At 41.4% G+C, this 17,661-nt stretch overlaps 1 protein-coding gene across 2 annotated transcripts in view; it reads right to left on the minus strand.

Moving 5' to 3' along the window:
- Positions 1-5,007: 5,007 nt before the first annotated feature.
- The window catches only part of GALNT9 (polypeptide N-acetylgalactosaminyltransferase 9), a 135,447-nt gene continuing 122,793 nt past the window's right edge, over positions 5,008-17,661 (minus strand). For both annotated transcript variants that reach the window (XM_027689568.1, XM_027689569.1), the window contains 2 exons: positions 11,175-11,342; positions 5,008-10,355 (listed from right to left, as the gene is read on the minus strand). In XM_027689568.1, the coding sequence (XP_027545369.1) occupies positions 10,209-10,355; positions 11,175-11,342 (315 nt within the window). In that variant the 3' untranslated portion in view covers positions 5,008-10,208. The remainder of the gene's footprint in view (positions 10,356-11,174; positions 11,343-17,661) is intronic.

Genomic DNA, 17,661 nt, shown 5'->3' on the forward strand with positions numbered 1-17,661 from the left:
ATATTTATTTAAGACTTTTCTTCTCCCATAAAATACCCGAGTCCTTACTGATTCTTTTTCCATGCTGCTTCTCCTCTCTGGTTCCCATTTTCTTACTGTTGGTGCTCTGCCTGAGAGCACAGGAATAAATGATGGCTAAGCCCAGCCCAGGGGCCACCTGGGACCTCACATTTCTGTGGCTCACCAAGTCAGAACTTCGTCCCTCTGGGCCCTCCTGAGTGCCAGGACCAGCATGATGAGCATTCAGTGGGAGGGAGAATGTGACCCCTCTTTCATGGTCAAAACAGAGAAGAAAGGAGCTGTCTGGCCATGCTCATGTCATCAGGCTCCAGGGGAGATTATTATTACTTTTTGTAAATTCACAATCTCCTCAGAGTGTTCTTTGGGCACCTCCAGAAGTTGTAGTGGAAAAGAGCTGCATTATTTATGTGAAACCTTCAAGGTCTCACACACAGGCCTTTCCTGACCAGAGGTGTTCATCCTCCCAGCACAGGAGATACAGGACAGCTTTTTTTTACCTTCTCTTCCCAGTCTGGCTCACACATGGACCAAAGAGCTTACCTTGGGTACCACCATGGGTCAGAGGGATTCTGGCACTTGTATTTCCTAAATCCCTCTGTGGACATAGATTTCATAAAGGCATCCTTGACAGAGACTGGCTTCTAGAGGCCAGTCCAACACCTCAATCCACAGCTACTCCACAGATGATGAACAGATGTCACCCCAAACTCCCATCACAAAATATTACCTCTCAGCATCTTCATAAATACACTTCTTTCTTTCCTTGAACCGATCCCTTATCACATTTCAGGGCCTGGCTTACAAAGGACAGGTTCATTTGCTAATACATGAATCATTATTGCTTTGAGCCTCTGAGCTAGCATTTTTTATGAGCACGTTTCCAAATGTATTTGATTGCTGTTAGAAATCATTTTGGTTCACGCTCGACAACCAGGCCAACCTAAGCCAATATGCTCTGCCTGGCACTGTGGAAAGATGTTGTGAGAATTTAATTACTAACTGCAAGTTGCTGTGCATATGGTGAATTTTAAATGGACTGTTTCTTTTATTTTTTTTTTGCCTCCAAGATAAAAAAGCCTCAGTTGTTTAACTCCAGCTTATTAAGATCTCTATCTAGCAGTTCTGATCAAATTGTTTCAGATTGTATACCCTACAGAGAACAGCGTGCTGCCTTTTCCTATCCACGAGCTGCCTGCAGACCATAAATGCCATCCAAGCCAAAGTGAGTCCTCTTTGCCCTTCTGTGAGCCTGGGCTAAACGTTAAGAGATTAGATTTACTTCACTGCCTTCATGTAAGAAAGCTTTTGGAAAAACATTTGTTTTATGTGATAAGGTACAACAAAACACCACTAGAACAGAACTTCTTAGTTCTGGCAGCAGGAGCCTCACCTTGGGGAAGGGAGGGAAGGATGGATAGTGGAGTTGCAGACTGTAAAAATACACTTAAAATAGTTTAAATCCAGTCAGTCAGTACTTCTCCTCTCCTTTTCCACTCTCATGTCGGTGCTGATGCTCTTCTGCTGTTTGGTTTCTGTGTGACATGAAAGCTCTGTGATATATGTCACACTGATATTTTTACAGAACATTAGCACATTAACAAGAGGAGGAAGATGAGTTTTCAGAATGTCTCTTATTAATACACACACTATATGCATACATGGCACATTAGACCTCCAGATTTTCATGAAGTCCTCAGGCCTGGAACAAATTAACTGATGAGGAGCATAATTTTTCTAAGCAGCCAGTATTTTTCCACTTGCTTGAACTGAACCTTTAGCTGGTGTGTGAAAGAACAATCCTGTGAGACACAATGATGTTGGGTGTACCTCAGACTAAATTTATCACATGTGCATTTATCAATGCATTTTATAGGAAAAGAAAAAAAGAAAAACAACGTAAAAGCTCAATTTTTTTGAACTTGTGCTCAGTCAAAGAAATTAAAAATTTGCTTCAAAAACCTTAGAATTCTAAGGTTTTGAATAGGTTTAATAGTTACACAGAGTCCCCTTCTACTAAACCCTGGTAGAAAGAAGGAGAAAAGCCTCGTGTCACCCTGGCCTGATGGATAGCAAAAAGGGTCTCTGATTCAGACTTTAAAAAGGAGCTTTGGCTCCAGGATCAAAACAGAAAGCAGGCTCCTAAGAGATGAAAAGTGTCCTGACTTTTTTTCTGATAAGGCTGAACAGAACACAAATCCCTCACTGCCCCTCAGGAGCCCACTGGAGCTTTGAACTTCATTTCTGTTCAGAAAAAGAAGGCACAATGCAGCAGCCTGGCCCTCAGTATTATGATAGTTTGAGACTGTGAGGGGAAAAAAACATGGCTTGGACATGCTGGATGTATTCTGAGTATTTAAAAAAACCCACAACTCCAGCAGGGTTATCATCCACAATGTACCTTTCCAAAAAAACAAGGGAAAACATTTTCAAAACACCTGTGTCACTTCAGTGAGCCTACACTCCGCTCTCAAGAGCAACTCAAAATGACTTATACCATCCAAAAGGAGAAAAACTGGAGCCAAAGTTATTTAGGTTCAGATTCACAAAAATGTTTAACTACTTCCCTTCGGCGAGCTGGACCTCAGCTGATCTGCTTGACTTGAATTTGCACCCATTGCTGCAGATTTTCACCCCATAATAACCCAACCTTTGGCCAGCAAGACCAGAGCACCCAGGGCTTGTCTAGCCCAGACCTCCCCTGCAGGGTGAGAGTGGCCAGGTCAGCACCTCACTAACCCAGAATCATCCTGAACAGGCCCAACATCTTGCTAATTGCTTTTTAAGACAAAACAAGCAGCTTTGCAATGAAAGGAGCCATTTATTCCGTTTAAACAGCTTAATTTCCTCCTCCTTGCTGATAGGTGGCAGCAGTCTCTGCACAGAATGCCAGTGCTTGAAGTGTACAGGGAATTTCAATAGGTTTTGGCAAATGTTTCCCTGCTAACACACCACAGCACTGACCTGTGTGTTTTGGAGCTCTGTCAACAGATTAGGCAGATTTCAGTGTAATAAACTGCAAAAGCAGAAAACCCTTTCCTGAATCCTGATTAAAATTTCTTTATTGGAGCTCAGTTATTCACGTGAAGAAGCCAGGGCCTTATCCCTGGGTGAACTGCTGAGTGTCATCTCATGCTTTTCCAGATTGGACCCAGTCAGGATGCAAAGGCAAGTCTAACTAATGCAGGTGCTCAATGACATTGCAGTGACAACAGACAGCCAAAACCAAACAAAAACCAGCCAAGCCAGCCACGTACAGGCTGAAAAATCATTACCACTGCCACTCATTGCTCAGTTACAGGCACATATCAATGATTCACAGTTGATTCATGAAGATTTATTGAACAAAAAAAGGAGAAGGGTGGCTACATCCACAAAATACATTCTTCACAGTGAAAAATCTGAGATTTGGGATAACTTCTGCAGTGCAACCGTTGTCAGATGCAGAACTGCTGACGAAATATTTATATGAACCTAATTTTGCCGGATATTATTCACAAAGCATCCATTCTAGCAAGCATATGGTACCTTTAAAGGTGAGGTTTCTCCTTCCAAGAAATGTTGGCTTCATGATAATGGGAAGCTGAGTCTACAGAATGCCCTGGCTTGGAACAGAGCAGCATCCCCACACAGAGCCCTCAGCATGGAGTTAGGAGGAAGTGCCTCACCCTAAAATAGACTGATCCTGGAGATGGAGATAAATTTGCCCAGACTGTGCCAGACCACTCCTCCTGAGGCTGGTTGTGTTGTTACCCACCTGAAGCCTACAGCCAGCCCCACCTCCCCTGGGTAAACCAGGGAGTCACTCAGCGGCTGCTCTCCCACCTGGGCCGGCACTGCCCTTGGAGAAATGGGGAAGGAGGAAGCTGGTGCACTCAGATCTGCCCCACTGCATTCTGCTGAACCAGAGGGCTGCAAGAGAGCCAGGAACATGGCAACATGTCCCCACCTGGCCAACCCACAGCCTCCTCCCAGCAGGAGCAGCGGGGCAGGGAGCTCTTCCTCGCAGAACGAACGGAGGTGTTGTTGCATCCCTTCTCAGATGCTCTGTGCTCATTGATCACAAACTGCACACTCTGTCACACACGCTAACAGAGGAGATACAGCCTGGCTGAGATCCAAAATCAATGTCAAAACCAGCCATGTATGTTTTACACCACGGGAGCAGCTCAGGAACCCGATCGGTTCTCACCCTGCTGTCACCCAGTCCCAGGGATGACACAGAGCATCTGCTTGCACAGTTACAGAGTTGTTTGCTAGTGATACTAAAAAAGCACCACACTCAGTTCAGAAATATATTTTAGAATGGGATGACAGAGGTCAAATTAAGAAGGGTGTTAAAAGAGAGCTGGCAGCAGTTATTCACAGTTTTTCTCCATAAGAGAACTACAGGGCATCCTATGGAATGAAAGGCAGCAATGCTGACTTGCAGCAATTGTGCTATTTATTACAGCAGGATATTGGGACATCCAGAGGTGTAAGAAGATTAGATACATACAGGCCCACTTTTGTTGTTAAATCTAGTGGTTGGGTTGGTGTGTACAGCCTCTGGCTTGAGAAGTCCTTACCTTGAGAAATTAGGGGGAGATACAAAATGAAAGGATCATTCTACATTTTCCCTGTGTCTTATCTCATTCTTCTAACCATCAATTATTGACTGTTTTCAGTCATGAGGTGACAGGCTATGTAGACTTCTGGTAGAAGGATGACAGTAGTCTGTACTGTCATCAGCCCAGTTTTGGATGTGCACACCCAGGGCTGACTCTCTGATGTGCCTCCTCTGACATGCACAGAGCTCATCTGCTTCAGAACAGCTCACAGTCTGCTGTGCTCCTCTCAAAAATGGGCTGACTGCCTTTCAGAACAGATTATGTGCAATTTAAATTTTAAAATGCACATATGCTTTGCTCTTCTCGTTTTCCTTTGTGTGACAACTTTGAATTTTAATACAAGTGTCCAAACATATAATGATAAAACATGCAGCTCATGTCAGCAGTAAAATGCATAGTAATTTATTAACTTTTCGAGTGTGAATACAAATTGATTTGATGATGTGCCACATAATGAAAAATTATTCGCAGTCACAACTTGCATTCTAGTTGCTGCATAATTTTTTTTTTTTAACTAAACATTACAAAGAGTTTGAAAACTGCACAACACTTGTTGGTGGCCAACAGGAAACTGTAATGCTATGAAAAGTAACCAGTGCTTCTACACGTTTTTGAAGAGTGCTCTTGATTCAGAAATTAACTTCTTCAAAAGCAGGTTGCCACAGATTGCTTCACTGGGTGTTTTTAAGTAAGCATTCTTGGACAAAGAAACGTTGTTTTTACTTAGGACAACCTCTCAACTCAACACCTTTAGTTACAATTCATTAATGCTTTTGTCATATAAGTCAATGTATTTGTGAAACCACTCTGAAATCCATTACAATGTACTAAAGTCACTGTATATCTCTCCTTCTAATGTCATTGATGGCTGGGGCATTGTAAAGACACAGCAGAAATCTTCACACAGCACAAGCATCCCACATCTTTATAGGAACATGGAGACTGTTAAGAAAGTATCTGAAACTAATTCATTACATTTTGGAGATGTAAATATTGATGCACTTTGTGCCATATTCACTGATAATTATTAACCATATAATTTCAGTATTTATTCCTTGAGTTCCCTTAGTTCCCTGGGTGAGCAGGCTCCACCTCTGGCAGAATACACTCAGTGCCTTAGTGTTTCAAGAACATCCTGGTTACCACACAGGAAGCTATAAATGTGTGATGCACATATTTCAGTAGACCATGGTACCAGTTAAAGTATTTTCTATCTATTCAGTAATTAGAGCTCTCACCTTAAGTCCACTAATGTCACACAGAGAAAAAGAACATCAAATTGTATGGCTGGTCTCTTGAACAGCTCTTCCTGATGAAGCAATACACACATTTATGAAGTTTGGGATTCTTTCCAAAGAGAACATGACATTAAGTTTCCTGTGGTGACACGCAGATCTAGAGACACATGAAGACCTGATCATTCCTTGGTTTCTGTCCAGCCTGTTAGCCAGACCTTCTAAACTGCAATACCATCTTTGAACTGTGGCATGACCTCTGCCATGGGCTTTGATCAGCACTAAGCAGCAGGCAGCCAAAACTGCAGCAGCCAGAAATGGAACATCATTGTTAGAAACATCTTCAGTCCAGTGAATTCTGACAGTTGTTCTTCCTGCTCAAGCCTTTCACGAGAAACCAAAGCTATTTGTGTCCTAACTGGAGGATAATACACCAAAGTGCCTCTGAACCACAACTTCTATTGAAGTTCTTCCCACAACCCAACTCACTGGATCCCTAAACAGGCCATAATGTGCTTCAGCACATCTGTTAATGAACCATCTCAAATGAATCCTGGATGCTGAAGGAATTACGTGCTGTGTAATTGATCTAAAGAACAGATTAGGGCTGGTGCTATTTCATTAAATCTTATTAGCTCTGGCTTAAGCACTTAAAATTGCAGCTGTCCTGTGTCAGACAGATTACACCCCTTGTCACACGGCAAGTGAGATTTTCATCTACTAGACCACAGTTTTTAAAAAGGAGCAGGCTGATGAAAAGGAGTATAAACAAAGGACTGTGAAAGCCTCACCTTCAGACACACTGAGCCCCAAATTATTCACTGAAATGAGACAGATAGCTCAAAACGTTCCAAATATGTATGAAGACCTGTTGTTTTGGTTTTAGATCACTTCTATGGAACCTGAGTTTGGCTTTTTGGATGTGGAAGAGCCCTGAAGAGTTCTCATGGGTGAGCACAATACAGACCTTAAACAACTGCAAGGGAATCCATTGGGTGCTCCCAAAACACCTTCTTCAGTTCTTTTTCTCTTAGTTGCTTCCACTGGAGGTTATTGTTCCTCAGGAACCAGTGAGCCAGCAAGACTAGAGGAAAATTTTGGCTGAGGAACAAGTAGCTTTAATCAAGCCAAAAATAAAATCCAGCTTGGAAAACAGTTTATAGGTCTCAAAGGAGAAAGAGGTTTTTTTACCACAGGGCTCAAGTTAAATTTTAGGGACCCTGACACGCTCAGAAAAGTCTATTTTTACTGCTTTGCCTTTGACAACAATGTGCTAGGCTTGATGTTCTTTCTCACCTTCTATTCTTCTGTCCTATGACCTAGTATTTAGCTCCATAATCTCCCAAATCAAACAAAACAGCAAATGAAGACTTTGATCTGAATTTTCTCTACAAGGCATATTGCACTACATTAAATACTTTTCAATATCTAGAACTGCTGCACTGTGGGAAACAAGACTGAAAATCTGCACAACATTAAGCAGGATTTCAGATAATACTAAGGGGTAAAATATTGACAAAAGAACCATAGACTTTGGTTAAAACAGATAATACTCAAGGCTTTTTTTATTATTATTCCTTTGATGAGAGAATATTTAAGACCCTCTCACATGCAGAGTCACCATGTTAATACCACAGCCAAAGCAGTGGTTCATACAGATAAAGGCTAAAGTAAAAATAATCCAACAGATGTGCTTTGCAAATATAAGAAATTATTTCAGCAAATCTTAAAAAAAAGGACAATCACAGAAAATACCGACTCCACCTTTTAGAGTTATCTGAATTTTTTTATATTAGTCTGTAAATCTCAGAGCCATTTATCTATCACAAAAACCTGCTTTCCTTCTTCTACCCCAACTCTAAGAGTTAGGCATTTACTAGTCACATTGATATATAATCACTTTCAACTTCCAGCCCTGTTCATATAATATAGTTGGCACTTACTCACTGGGAAGACTAAAAATGGTGTGAATGACCTGTTACTCCCCAAAAAGCTCACCTGGTAAAATCATCTTTTCCTTCTTTTGCCTCCTCACCTCCCTCAAGGAGTAAAACTCCATCAGAGCAAACAAAAGGAGAATAAAGCTTTCATACAATTTAAAATGGGGAAACTGTGTCTGGATAGAAGATGAGAAGTCACTTGCAAACACACTCCTGTGCAAAGCTTTCAACAGCTGCTCCACGGCTGGTAACTGCAATTTTCAATTGTCTACAGTTAACACAAGGAGGTTAAATGCAGGGCAGCTGTTCCCAATCTATATTTAGCCTGAAGCTTCCTACCTGGTTCAGACCTGCAGGAAGGCTTGAATACTGAGATTGTCTGTGATTTTATACTGTATTCCTCGATTTATTAAAGATGCTATTCTCCCTGCAGGTCTTATTACACTGTTCAAAAGGTTGTGTTCAACTAACCGTAAACACGGAGTTTGAAGCATTTTTATATCTAGAATCTCACCCAGAATTATTCTTTTATATATATTCATGTGTAACCAGGCCCACATGACATAAATAAAGATCAGCAATTAGCCACAAATAAACTCCAGGAGAACTGGCTTTGTGTTGCATCTTGCACGCTGTGCTTCAGGAATGAAATCAGGGCAAAATACAGTGATATGCTTTCCAGATACTAACCAAGAGTTGACAAGAACTGATGGATTTTGCATGTTAAAAGTAAATATTTTATTACATATCGTGCCCTTGAAAAATTAACTCTGTTTCCATTCGATTTTGTTCAGCATGCCTTGAAATAGGGATGGCAAAAGCTATTCAAGGAACAGATCACCAAGACTCAATGGCACCGCAGTGGCTGCAATTACCTGGCTCAGGAAAAACAAAGCAATTTTGTTTTTTAAAGTTCTATAAAATATTAAACAGCGAAATTAACAGCTCCCATCTGTGTCTCTCCTTCACGTGTGACTGAATCTGCTGTACTGAAAATCTGCTGTACTGAAAATCTGCCTGACACGGACCCACATCCAAAACCCGCTGATGTCGACAGTGGCCACCAGCTCTGACAGCCTTTGGGGTAAAACCTTGTCACTGCTCTGGCTACCTGTGCACACATCCTGCAGGAACCACTGGGTACATCATTAAATTCAGGTTCACAAAGCTGCTGTCAATGGGTCAACTACAGTAAAATATTCATATTTCAGAGTAACGGTATTTATATACGCTCCCTGCCTGCTGTTCTAATTTGCCTTCTTACCACCAGGTTTGTGTTTGTTTTTCAAATAGTGGAAAGCCTTTGCTGTCTTGCTCAGGAACCTTGTCTAGACGTGTTTGCTCACATTTGACATTTCCACAGGATGTGGGGAACAAAATGGAAGAATTCAAGTTTTTAAATTCCACAGGTGGCACCGAAGCCACTCGGATCATTTTGGGAAGCAGCGAGTATCCAGCTCCCAGGCAGCTCCTGGAACAGCACAGCAGGGCACCTGCATGCACAGCATGGCAGGAAGGGAACCTCACACTCACCTGCTCAGGGCTTGGGGGCCAACAGAGGCCTCTTGAAATCCATCCCTCCAGCAGGACATTTACTGCCTCGGAAGAGTTAAATCTGCAAGTGCTGTATTGTGATGCCTTCACAGCCAACAAATGTAAAACGTGGCAATATAACGGAGCGTGTGGCTATTTTACCTATTCAACATTTACCTGTGTCTATCTAGAAGAGGTCTCTAAAAATGCTGCTTTTTCAGCAGCTTGAAGGTTGAGAACCACCTGTAAACATTTGCGGAACAGTCTCTCTCTAGAAACAGAGACTCCTAAACAATCAACCTCGAAATGCATCATATATTATATTATATTTCCAGTGTTATTTACAGATCTTCTTGTTTAGTACAACGAACCAGACATGCTGAAAAGGTAGGATTTTTCCAGTCCTCTTTTATACGAAGTACAATAAAAAAGGCACATGATTATTCACCATAGGAGTTGTGCACCAGTCAAAAAACTTAAAGCTAAAAAGCCACCCATCAGAGAACTCTCTTTATGAGGCAGTATTGGGATCTCTCCTTTGAACTCATCACAGAAAGATCTGTCTGTTAATTCCTCTAGGAGAGCTTAAGGAATCCACTTCCCTGTCGTGTTCTGATCTTCACAAGATTTCCAAATCAACAGAAAACTCTTGTTAAGCTTCCCACATCATCTACTGGAGCAAGGAAGAGTCAAACAGGGCATGTGTGTGTCTGCTTTTTGTTCTCCTTCTTTCTTTCCTTTGAATGCCCGACTGAGGAGGACTCTGGAGAGCCAAGACCTGTTCAAACTAATTTGCTTTAGGACAAATGCCTTGCAAGGTATGGCACACTGAGCAAGGGACAACAGCAGGAGGGGCAGCCCAGCCCCAGCAGTCAGTGTCTGCCGTGTTTTATCCAGTTCCTAATCATCCATTTCTGCCCCGAGCACCTCTGTACCACTAATCTGAGCCCAAAATTCGCATCCTTCGACATCTCCACTTCTAGACAACGGCCAGTGTCTCTGCTGATGATTGGGCCATTCTGGAAAAAAAAAATAAGGAGCAAGAGAAGAGACCAAAGGATTAGAAGAAGGAACAGGAAAGGTGAAAAGTCTAGAAGAAAAACAGATTTGCTAGATCTGCAAATCTGTAGAAAGCACGATAAAATGCCTGGAGATTTCCATATATATCAAGGGATAAAAGCCCTTAGAAAATGTTAGAAATTCCAAGGAGAAGCTAGCTAATACATGCAAAGTACCAAAACAACTTGGCAATTTTAGATTTAAGAGTCACTGGAAAAATACTCCCCAAATTACTAGAAAATCTCTAAAAAACACTAGTGACTCCCTACAGAGCTCAAGATACAGGAAATCCCAGAAACTGTAATAACGTTTTTGAAAGTCCTAAAAACTATTTGAAAACTCCAGATCTAAAAACTCCTAGAAACTGGTGCCAGAAAAAGTTCTAGAAAAACAAAAAATTCCTAGACACTAAAAAAAAAATTAAAAAAAATTACAAGCACGATCTTGACGATCAATACAGAAATCGAGAATATTCCAATCAAGGATTGGAATTAAAAATTCCTGGAAAGCATACTCCAAAATTCCTCCTCCTAATAAAAGAATTCCTAGGAGTAATAATAATAATAATAATAATAATAATGGTCATGATGATGATGATAATAATAATAATAATAATAATAATATTCCTGGGTTGCACACGAACTATGGAAAACATATTTAACTATTTCTAAAAGGCATATGGGGGAATTCCTAGTATAGTCCTCTAAAGACCTCCTTGTTTTTCATTGAATATCTTCTAGAACATCATTCTCTGCAAGGCTCCCTGAGCTCTTCCGTACCTGTGTGAAATCCCAGAACCTCTGTGCTGGCCTCAGGACATCTTCACACTTCTTCAGGGTCGGTGTCCTGCCCTTCCCATCGTCAACCAGGCATTTGGAGTCGGGCAGGAAGGCGGTGGAGCCCAGGGGTCCCAGCTGCAGGACACCCTCGGAGCTGTACCGGACGAGCTGGGGGAGAAAGGAAAGTCAGAGGTGGTGAGGAGCCCTTTGTCCTGTCCCCACCTGGGGCAAAGCTTGGGGACCCCTGTTTAACCAACATTGTCTCACCTAGAACACAGCACCCCCTCCTTTCACACCCCTGCTCCCCACCGTTCCCTGCCCACTGTTTCCCTGCGAAAAGGGCAATCAGGAGAGTGAAGTAATCAATATGTAAATCATGCCCACTCAGCAGGAGCTGATTTAACAAGGACACGATGTCAATTTTGCAGTGCAGTTTGTCCTTAAGAGCTCTGTTAGAGGCTACGGAGAGCAACAAGTCTAATTAGTTTTTTGTAAATAAACGTCACCGAAAAAAAAATCCCACCAGGATCCAAAAATATGAGGGGGAAAAAGAAATCACGGGGGGAAATGGCAGCAAATTTGCTAACATATGCTTCAGGCCTACATAATAAAGAATGACACTCCGATATTTCAGTTTACTGTGAAGCACATTAAAGCAAAAATGCACGATGCTGATTTGGCAGCAGGCCAAATACTTCAAATCAGACTTAGATCTACTTCTCACTTCTGTGTTTAAATGCAGAGTCATTAAACCAGCACAATATTTTTGCCCTTTTTACTCTAGAAGTGCAGCACCCGGGTGCCAGAAGACTGCAAAGTGGAGTCAGCCACGTGGCCTGTGTGCTGTGAGTCTGGATGCTGCGGGGTGAGGATCTGAGCCACCTCAGAAATGCAATTACCACCCAGGAAATTCGCTGCCTGTCTGATATTATTGCTGTTATAGGGCTGAAATTGCTTAACAAGAAAGGGAAGGAAGGTCAGCAGTGCCTGCCATTTATTGGATGCCACTGACCACTGGGTGAGATATCATTAAGAGTCAATCAAAAAAACTCAAATTAGAGTCCAGCTTTCTGCCGCCATCCTTATTAACCTCAGAAGAATCATGCTGTGAATAATCATTTCTTGCTGGTGGTAAAAAAGAGCATGGTCTACTTGCTCCCAGACCAGATGCTCTTTGACATAGTGTGTGTTCATTTTCCCACCTGCCACTTCTGTTCAGAGCAGCCACGTGAAGCAGCGAGTTAGAACTGAGCCTACATCAGAGAAAGCAAAAAGGATAACCACAGGAGGATGCTCCATGTGAACAGTGCCATTGTCAAGGCACTGTCTGTACACACTAAAGCAAGACACTTTTGGGGTTTTATTCACTGTAAGGTTAGGAGGGACATGTGTAAAAGAAGCTGAAGCAAGCAAAGTAATTAAAAATATGAATGGACTGTCAGGTCAGACAAATTAACTTTCTTTTTTCACATATAAAGGAGCTGGGAAAAAAAAAAAACAAAACAGCCACAAAACTTCCTTTTTTTTTTTTTTTTAAGTAAAACCTGTCTGTGTATTTAATGGGCTCTCAGCAGAGTTCAAATGAACTGCAGGTATGGCTGAAACACTGACCACAAAATGTGTTCATCTTCCAGTCTTTACTGTCTTTCTCCAGTCCCAAAATACCACCCAGCAACCTTGTTGGCTTTGCCTTTTCTAGATAATCAGAACCACTGTTTATAATTGGCCACAGGTTCTGCAGCACAGGAACAGTTTTCCCTGTGGTTTAAGATGAGCAGCATTTTCTGTACTGGCATTAAAAGTCTAAAATATTCTTTGTCTTCAGAATCTCAACAGCCAGAATTGAGTGAGCTTTGCATCACAGTAGCCACGTATTTGGGAAAGACTTTGTTATACAGCAGCCTGTCAAAGCAGAACACACCAGTTTTGCTTAGGCTTTAGAAGTGGAAGGTACATTACCACTATTATAAACCATCTCCAGCATTGAAAGTGGCAGCTGTGTTACAGCTCAACAGGGTCAGGGATGGCTCCGTGCAGGAAGCTGCTGTCCATACAACGACCAGACAAATGGAACAGCATGGGCTTAATTTTCCTAAATCTGTACTTTCTGTCAAGTTTTTATGGCTACTCCAACAGTCATAAAAACTTAGGCTTATCCTGCAATAAAACAGAATTCTAAAAAAAACACCCCCAAACAATTATCTCAGTTTAGACCATATTACATAGTAAAGCTTCAGTGCCTGCTTCTGCAAAATCAGAGCAGAAATTCAGGTTCAAGAAAATATTATATGATTAATAACATCTCTCTCCGAAGACTTCATATCTTAACTTCCTAGAGACAACACAAACTATGAAAATAAAACAAGCATTAAAATAAGTTGCTTATTACTGTAGACTAGAAAGCAGGAACTGGGATACAGTCAATGAAGTGAGAAATTACACCTGCTGTGTTCAAACTTGATCCTAAGTGTCAGTACCATACAAAGAAACCACCTCTGAATTCCTGTTAGAACTGTGGATGTGATACATCACACCAAACAGCCAAAATCAAATTACAAAATCCCCTTTATTAAGGAATATTAAATCCTAGTCATTTAAAAAAAACATTAGTGCAGGTTCTGATGGGCTGAGATCATCAGGTATCCACACACTCCCACTGCAAGCTGCAGAACAGACACAGAGTTTTATACATCACATGGGGATGGACCTTTGCTCAGTTTTCCTCTGTTATCTGAGAAGAGCTGAAGGATCCACATCAATGACACTGAAGCCAAGTGCTCTGTTACACACTCAAGATCTGATCCTGATACCATCTGCTGTACTGATGAGGAGATAGGAGAGTTTTCCCTTCAACGTTCAGAAATCTGAGCAGAATGCAAAAGATGTCAAAGGTTGATTATCAAACCACCTCACCTGGTTCAAAAATAGTGAGTGCAGCTGCCTGTGGAACGTGATCCTCCAGGAGCATCAATGGGAGAAGCAAACGGCAGCTTTCACCTGAAGGATTTGACTTACAAAAAATCCATTCCTGCTAATTCACAGTCAAGTGAAAAAAGCACAGAATGATTACAGATAACTGTTTGTAGGAAACAGTTACGTGGAGGGGCCTGGTAGAGTTCAACACTAAATTTAACCTCTCTCTCCCACTCTTGTTCTCCAAGCAAAAGGAAATCTTTAATGATCCTTCAGTCCTGCAGGTTAAGGCAAGTAGAAAGCTGACACAGAGAGTGAAACAGCGAGCTATACAGGAATCCCAAACACCCAGTGTCTCCAGGATACTTGTCACCACAAGACAGACAAATCACAAATTACCAAATTTCCATGTTTGTTCCAGAATCTCACCCACAGCTTCCTGCAAGTGAAGAAACTACCTGATCACGCTGCCCTGCATGCAAAGCTGGGAAGTCACATAGCTCTGCCAAGCAAGATGTTAAATATCTGCCTTCTAGCAACACTTCAAGTAAAGCCTTTCATCTCCTCTTATCCCATCTGTTTGCATAGCTGTGAGCTCCAGGAATCCCAAAATCAAGCTCTCCCTTCTTTCTGCTTGATCCCAACACGGGCAGTTCTTGCTCTCACAGCTGCAGTGCCTCCTCTTTCTCTCCCTGTGAAAGGGAAGGGAGGAGGCTGGAGAAGGAGGCTGTTCACCCTGGTCCTTCTATCCCAGGATGCCATTTTATTAAGTTCTCCTCTCCTTCCACACACCACATAATCAGCTCCACAGCTTTCCACACAGACTCTGAGACAGTGAGCATTTCCTCTGTGAAAGTGCTCTCAGAAAGTCCTGCAAAACCTGCATGTCTTACAGCCATTCTAAGAAGCTTTCAGAGCAATGTATTCCATTTTTGGGGGGTTGTATCTGCCCCCACAACCCCACTCCTGTTTTTTGTTTGTTTTGAATTTGTTTTACAACCAAAGGGTCTCATGTGATGCTACAGAAGCACTGAGCTTTGCAGGTGATTGAACAAGGGAGGCCACATGCAGAGGGAAGGCAGTTCAAGACCAAAAATATATTCCTTTCTTACTAATCTTCTGTAGCCTAGACTGTTTCTCCCAAATGTATTTGCAAACAGTTTCTTCCTGGAAGTGGTTAGACTCAAACTTCAGATCCAATGAACACATATAAAAAGGACACTACTTTTCTGTAAAAAGAGTTTTCAAATCAACTTGGACTGATGCAAAACCTCGTCTGGATACCCTTGGCTGTTAGCTTACACTGCCTCAGCTCAAGTCAAATCCATCAAACCAAATTGATGTAAACTCAGGCTAAATGCATTCCAGAGCATCCATAAAAGACTTTGTCCCTGTCTGAATAAAGAAATTTAAAAGCTGATGTCACTGACAAGACGTGATTTATCGTGGTGAGAACTGATCTTGGAATACACACAGGGAAAGGCATTTTGCTCATGGAGAAGAGTGGTTTTAGTTTGCCATTGTAATGCAGGACACCACCATTCAGAGGTGTGCAATACCCAAGGGAAACAGAAGGGTAAGAAGTAGAAGAAAAGAAAATTTTATCCCAGATGAACAGTAATCTTCCTCCTAACTCAGTTTTCTTTAACCACTCGCCTGACTCGTGTTGTTTCACTGGAACCATGTGCACTCTAAAATCACTGGTAATCTGCTTGTCAGAACTGAGGAGCATGAAAAGCAAACAAGGCTGTAGCTGCATAGGGGGATTCTTTCACTTCAGTAGGACACATGAAGCACCAGTGATAACCCAACTGGGAAAACGAGTTCCATATTTACATTAATTTATATTCAGTAGGCATGTACAAATAACCCAAATCTCGACTCAGCAGGGGTATTTTATGCCCTGTGCTTGAGATGAAAAATGTCAGAAATGGAAAGCTAAATGCAGCAGACAACTATGCTCACCCAGGCTGATTAGAAGAGGGGCTCTAAAAATGTTTATTTAATATATTAAAACACTTGCTGTCAACACCTTTCATGCAATGTGCTTGAATATCCTTGATTAGGGTTTGTGCAGCTGTGGTTCTCACACTGAATTAATTTTGTAAATTGTGGTGAGATGATAGAAGTTTTCCAGCTGTGTAATCATTAATTAACTTGGCTGCATTTGAGTGGCTCCAACCCATGCTTGTCTGTGAAATACTCAACTTTGATAAACCATCACCTTTGCCTTTGCTTGGTGTTTCTTGCAGAATGAAAACTATTTTCCTGGGTTTTTTTTTTGTTCATTTGTTTGTTTTAAAGGGAAACTGCTGCAGGATGATTTGGCAGATTAACTTTTTGACTTCCCCATACTCTGATAGTTCTTAGACACAGGGGATGCTTTGGATTTTAAGGGTTTGGGAAGAGTGACTTTCTCTTTTTATGTGTTTATACAGTGCTAGTAACAAAAGGGCTCTAGCCTCTGGCTTCAATGTGAAGTCTAAAATCAGATTTTCAGGCTTTTCCAGAAAATTTCACAGAGACGGGAACCTGAAGACCTGTAGCAGAAACGAGCCAGCAGTGATTTAACTGTCACTATCCAAGTTCAAATTCCTGGGCAGTAAATACTTTGTGCACTGCTATTTGCACTTGAGAAGATCTGCCCCGTATCCAAAAGCCATAATCTACTGGGCAACGTATTCATATCTTACTAAAAGGAAAATTACCTGATCCTTAATGGATAAAATTGGTCAGAGGTGAATGCTGAGAGGTGAGCTCTTTTTACCCCATAATTATCAAAAGTTAGTCAGGAGAAGGTGGGCATATCATACTTTCTTTCAAATAAATTCATAGTAACTTATGCCCTTATCTATTTTCTTCTAAAAGCCAAAGCATATTCTATGAAACAGAAGTCATGGAGGAAAACAAGTAGGTTAAGAACTTAAATTGCAAAACAAATTGCAATCAGAACCATTTATTTCATTACTCTTCTAAGTGGTAGCACACTGACAGAGATGAGATGTTGCTAAGGGACTTTCTGGAAGGACTTAAATTTGCAGCTTTCTGGTCAGAATTAGAATGGAGCAACAGAGTAAAGTCTCTTTGAGTGCCCTGACATCTCTAACAAGAGTCTTCTTGAAAAGGTAATTTACATCTAATTAAGCAGTGCTATTTTGTTACCTCACTCAAAGGCTGCTCCTTCCACCTCTACTAGGAGAGTGTCAGTCAAATATTCCATAATGATCCTGCCAAAGGTGGACATTTTGTCAGCAGGAATTACTGTCTGTCTCGCTTTGCTTCCACGGTGATGTACGAGCCAGGATTCCAAATCAATATATGTATGACTGAACTTGGGATAATTGTTAAGTCTGATAAGGTCAGAGTTTATTTACACAGGAGAATGTTCATTAACATAGTTTTGATTCAGGTGGTACTTCAAAAGAAACTAGAATTACATTCCAGAAGCAGCTCAAGTCCTGGATTTAAATAATATCCAATTTATATTTAAAAAACAAGTGAAATCACTGCGAGTACGGAAAGAAGAAATGTCATTTGAAAATCTTCAGACATCTGTAAGAAAATAATAATATGC

Source organism: Neopelma chrysocephalum, unplaced genomic scaffold, assembly GCF_003984885.1.
Source record: "Neopelma chrysocephalum unplaced genomic scaffold, ASM398488v2 Primary Assembly neopelma1_77, whole genome shotgun sequence".
NCBI lineage: Eukaryota > Metazoa > Chordata > Aves > Passeriformes > Pipridae > Neopelma > Neopelma chrysocephalum.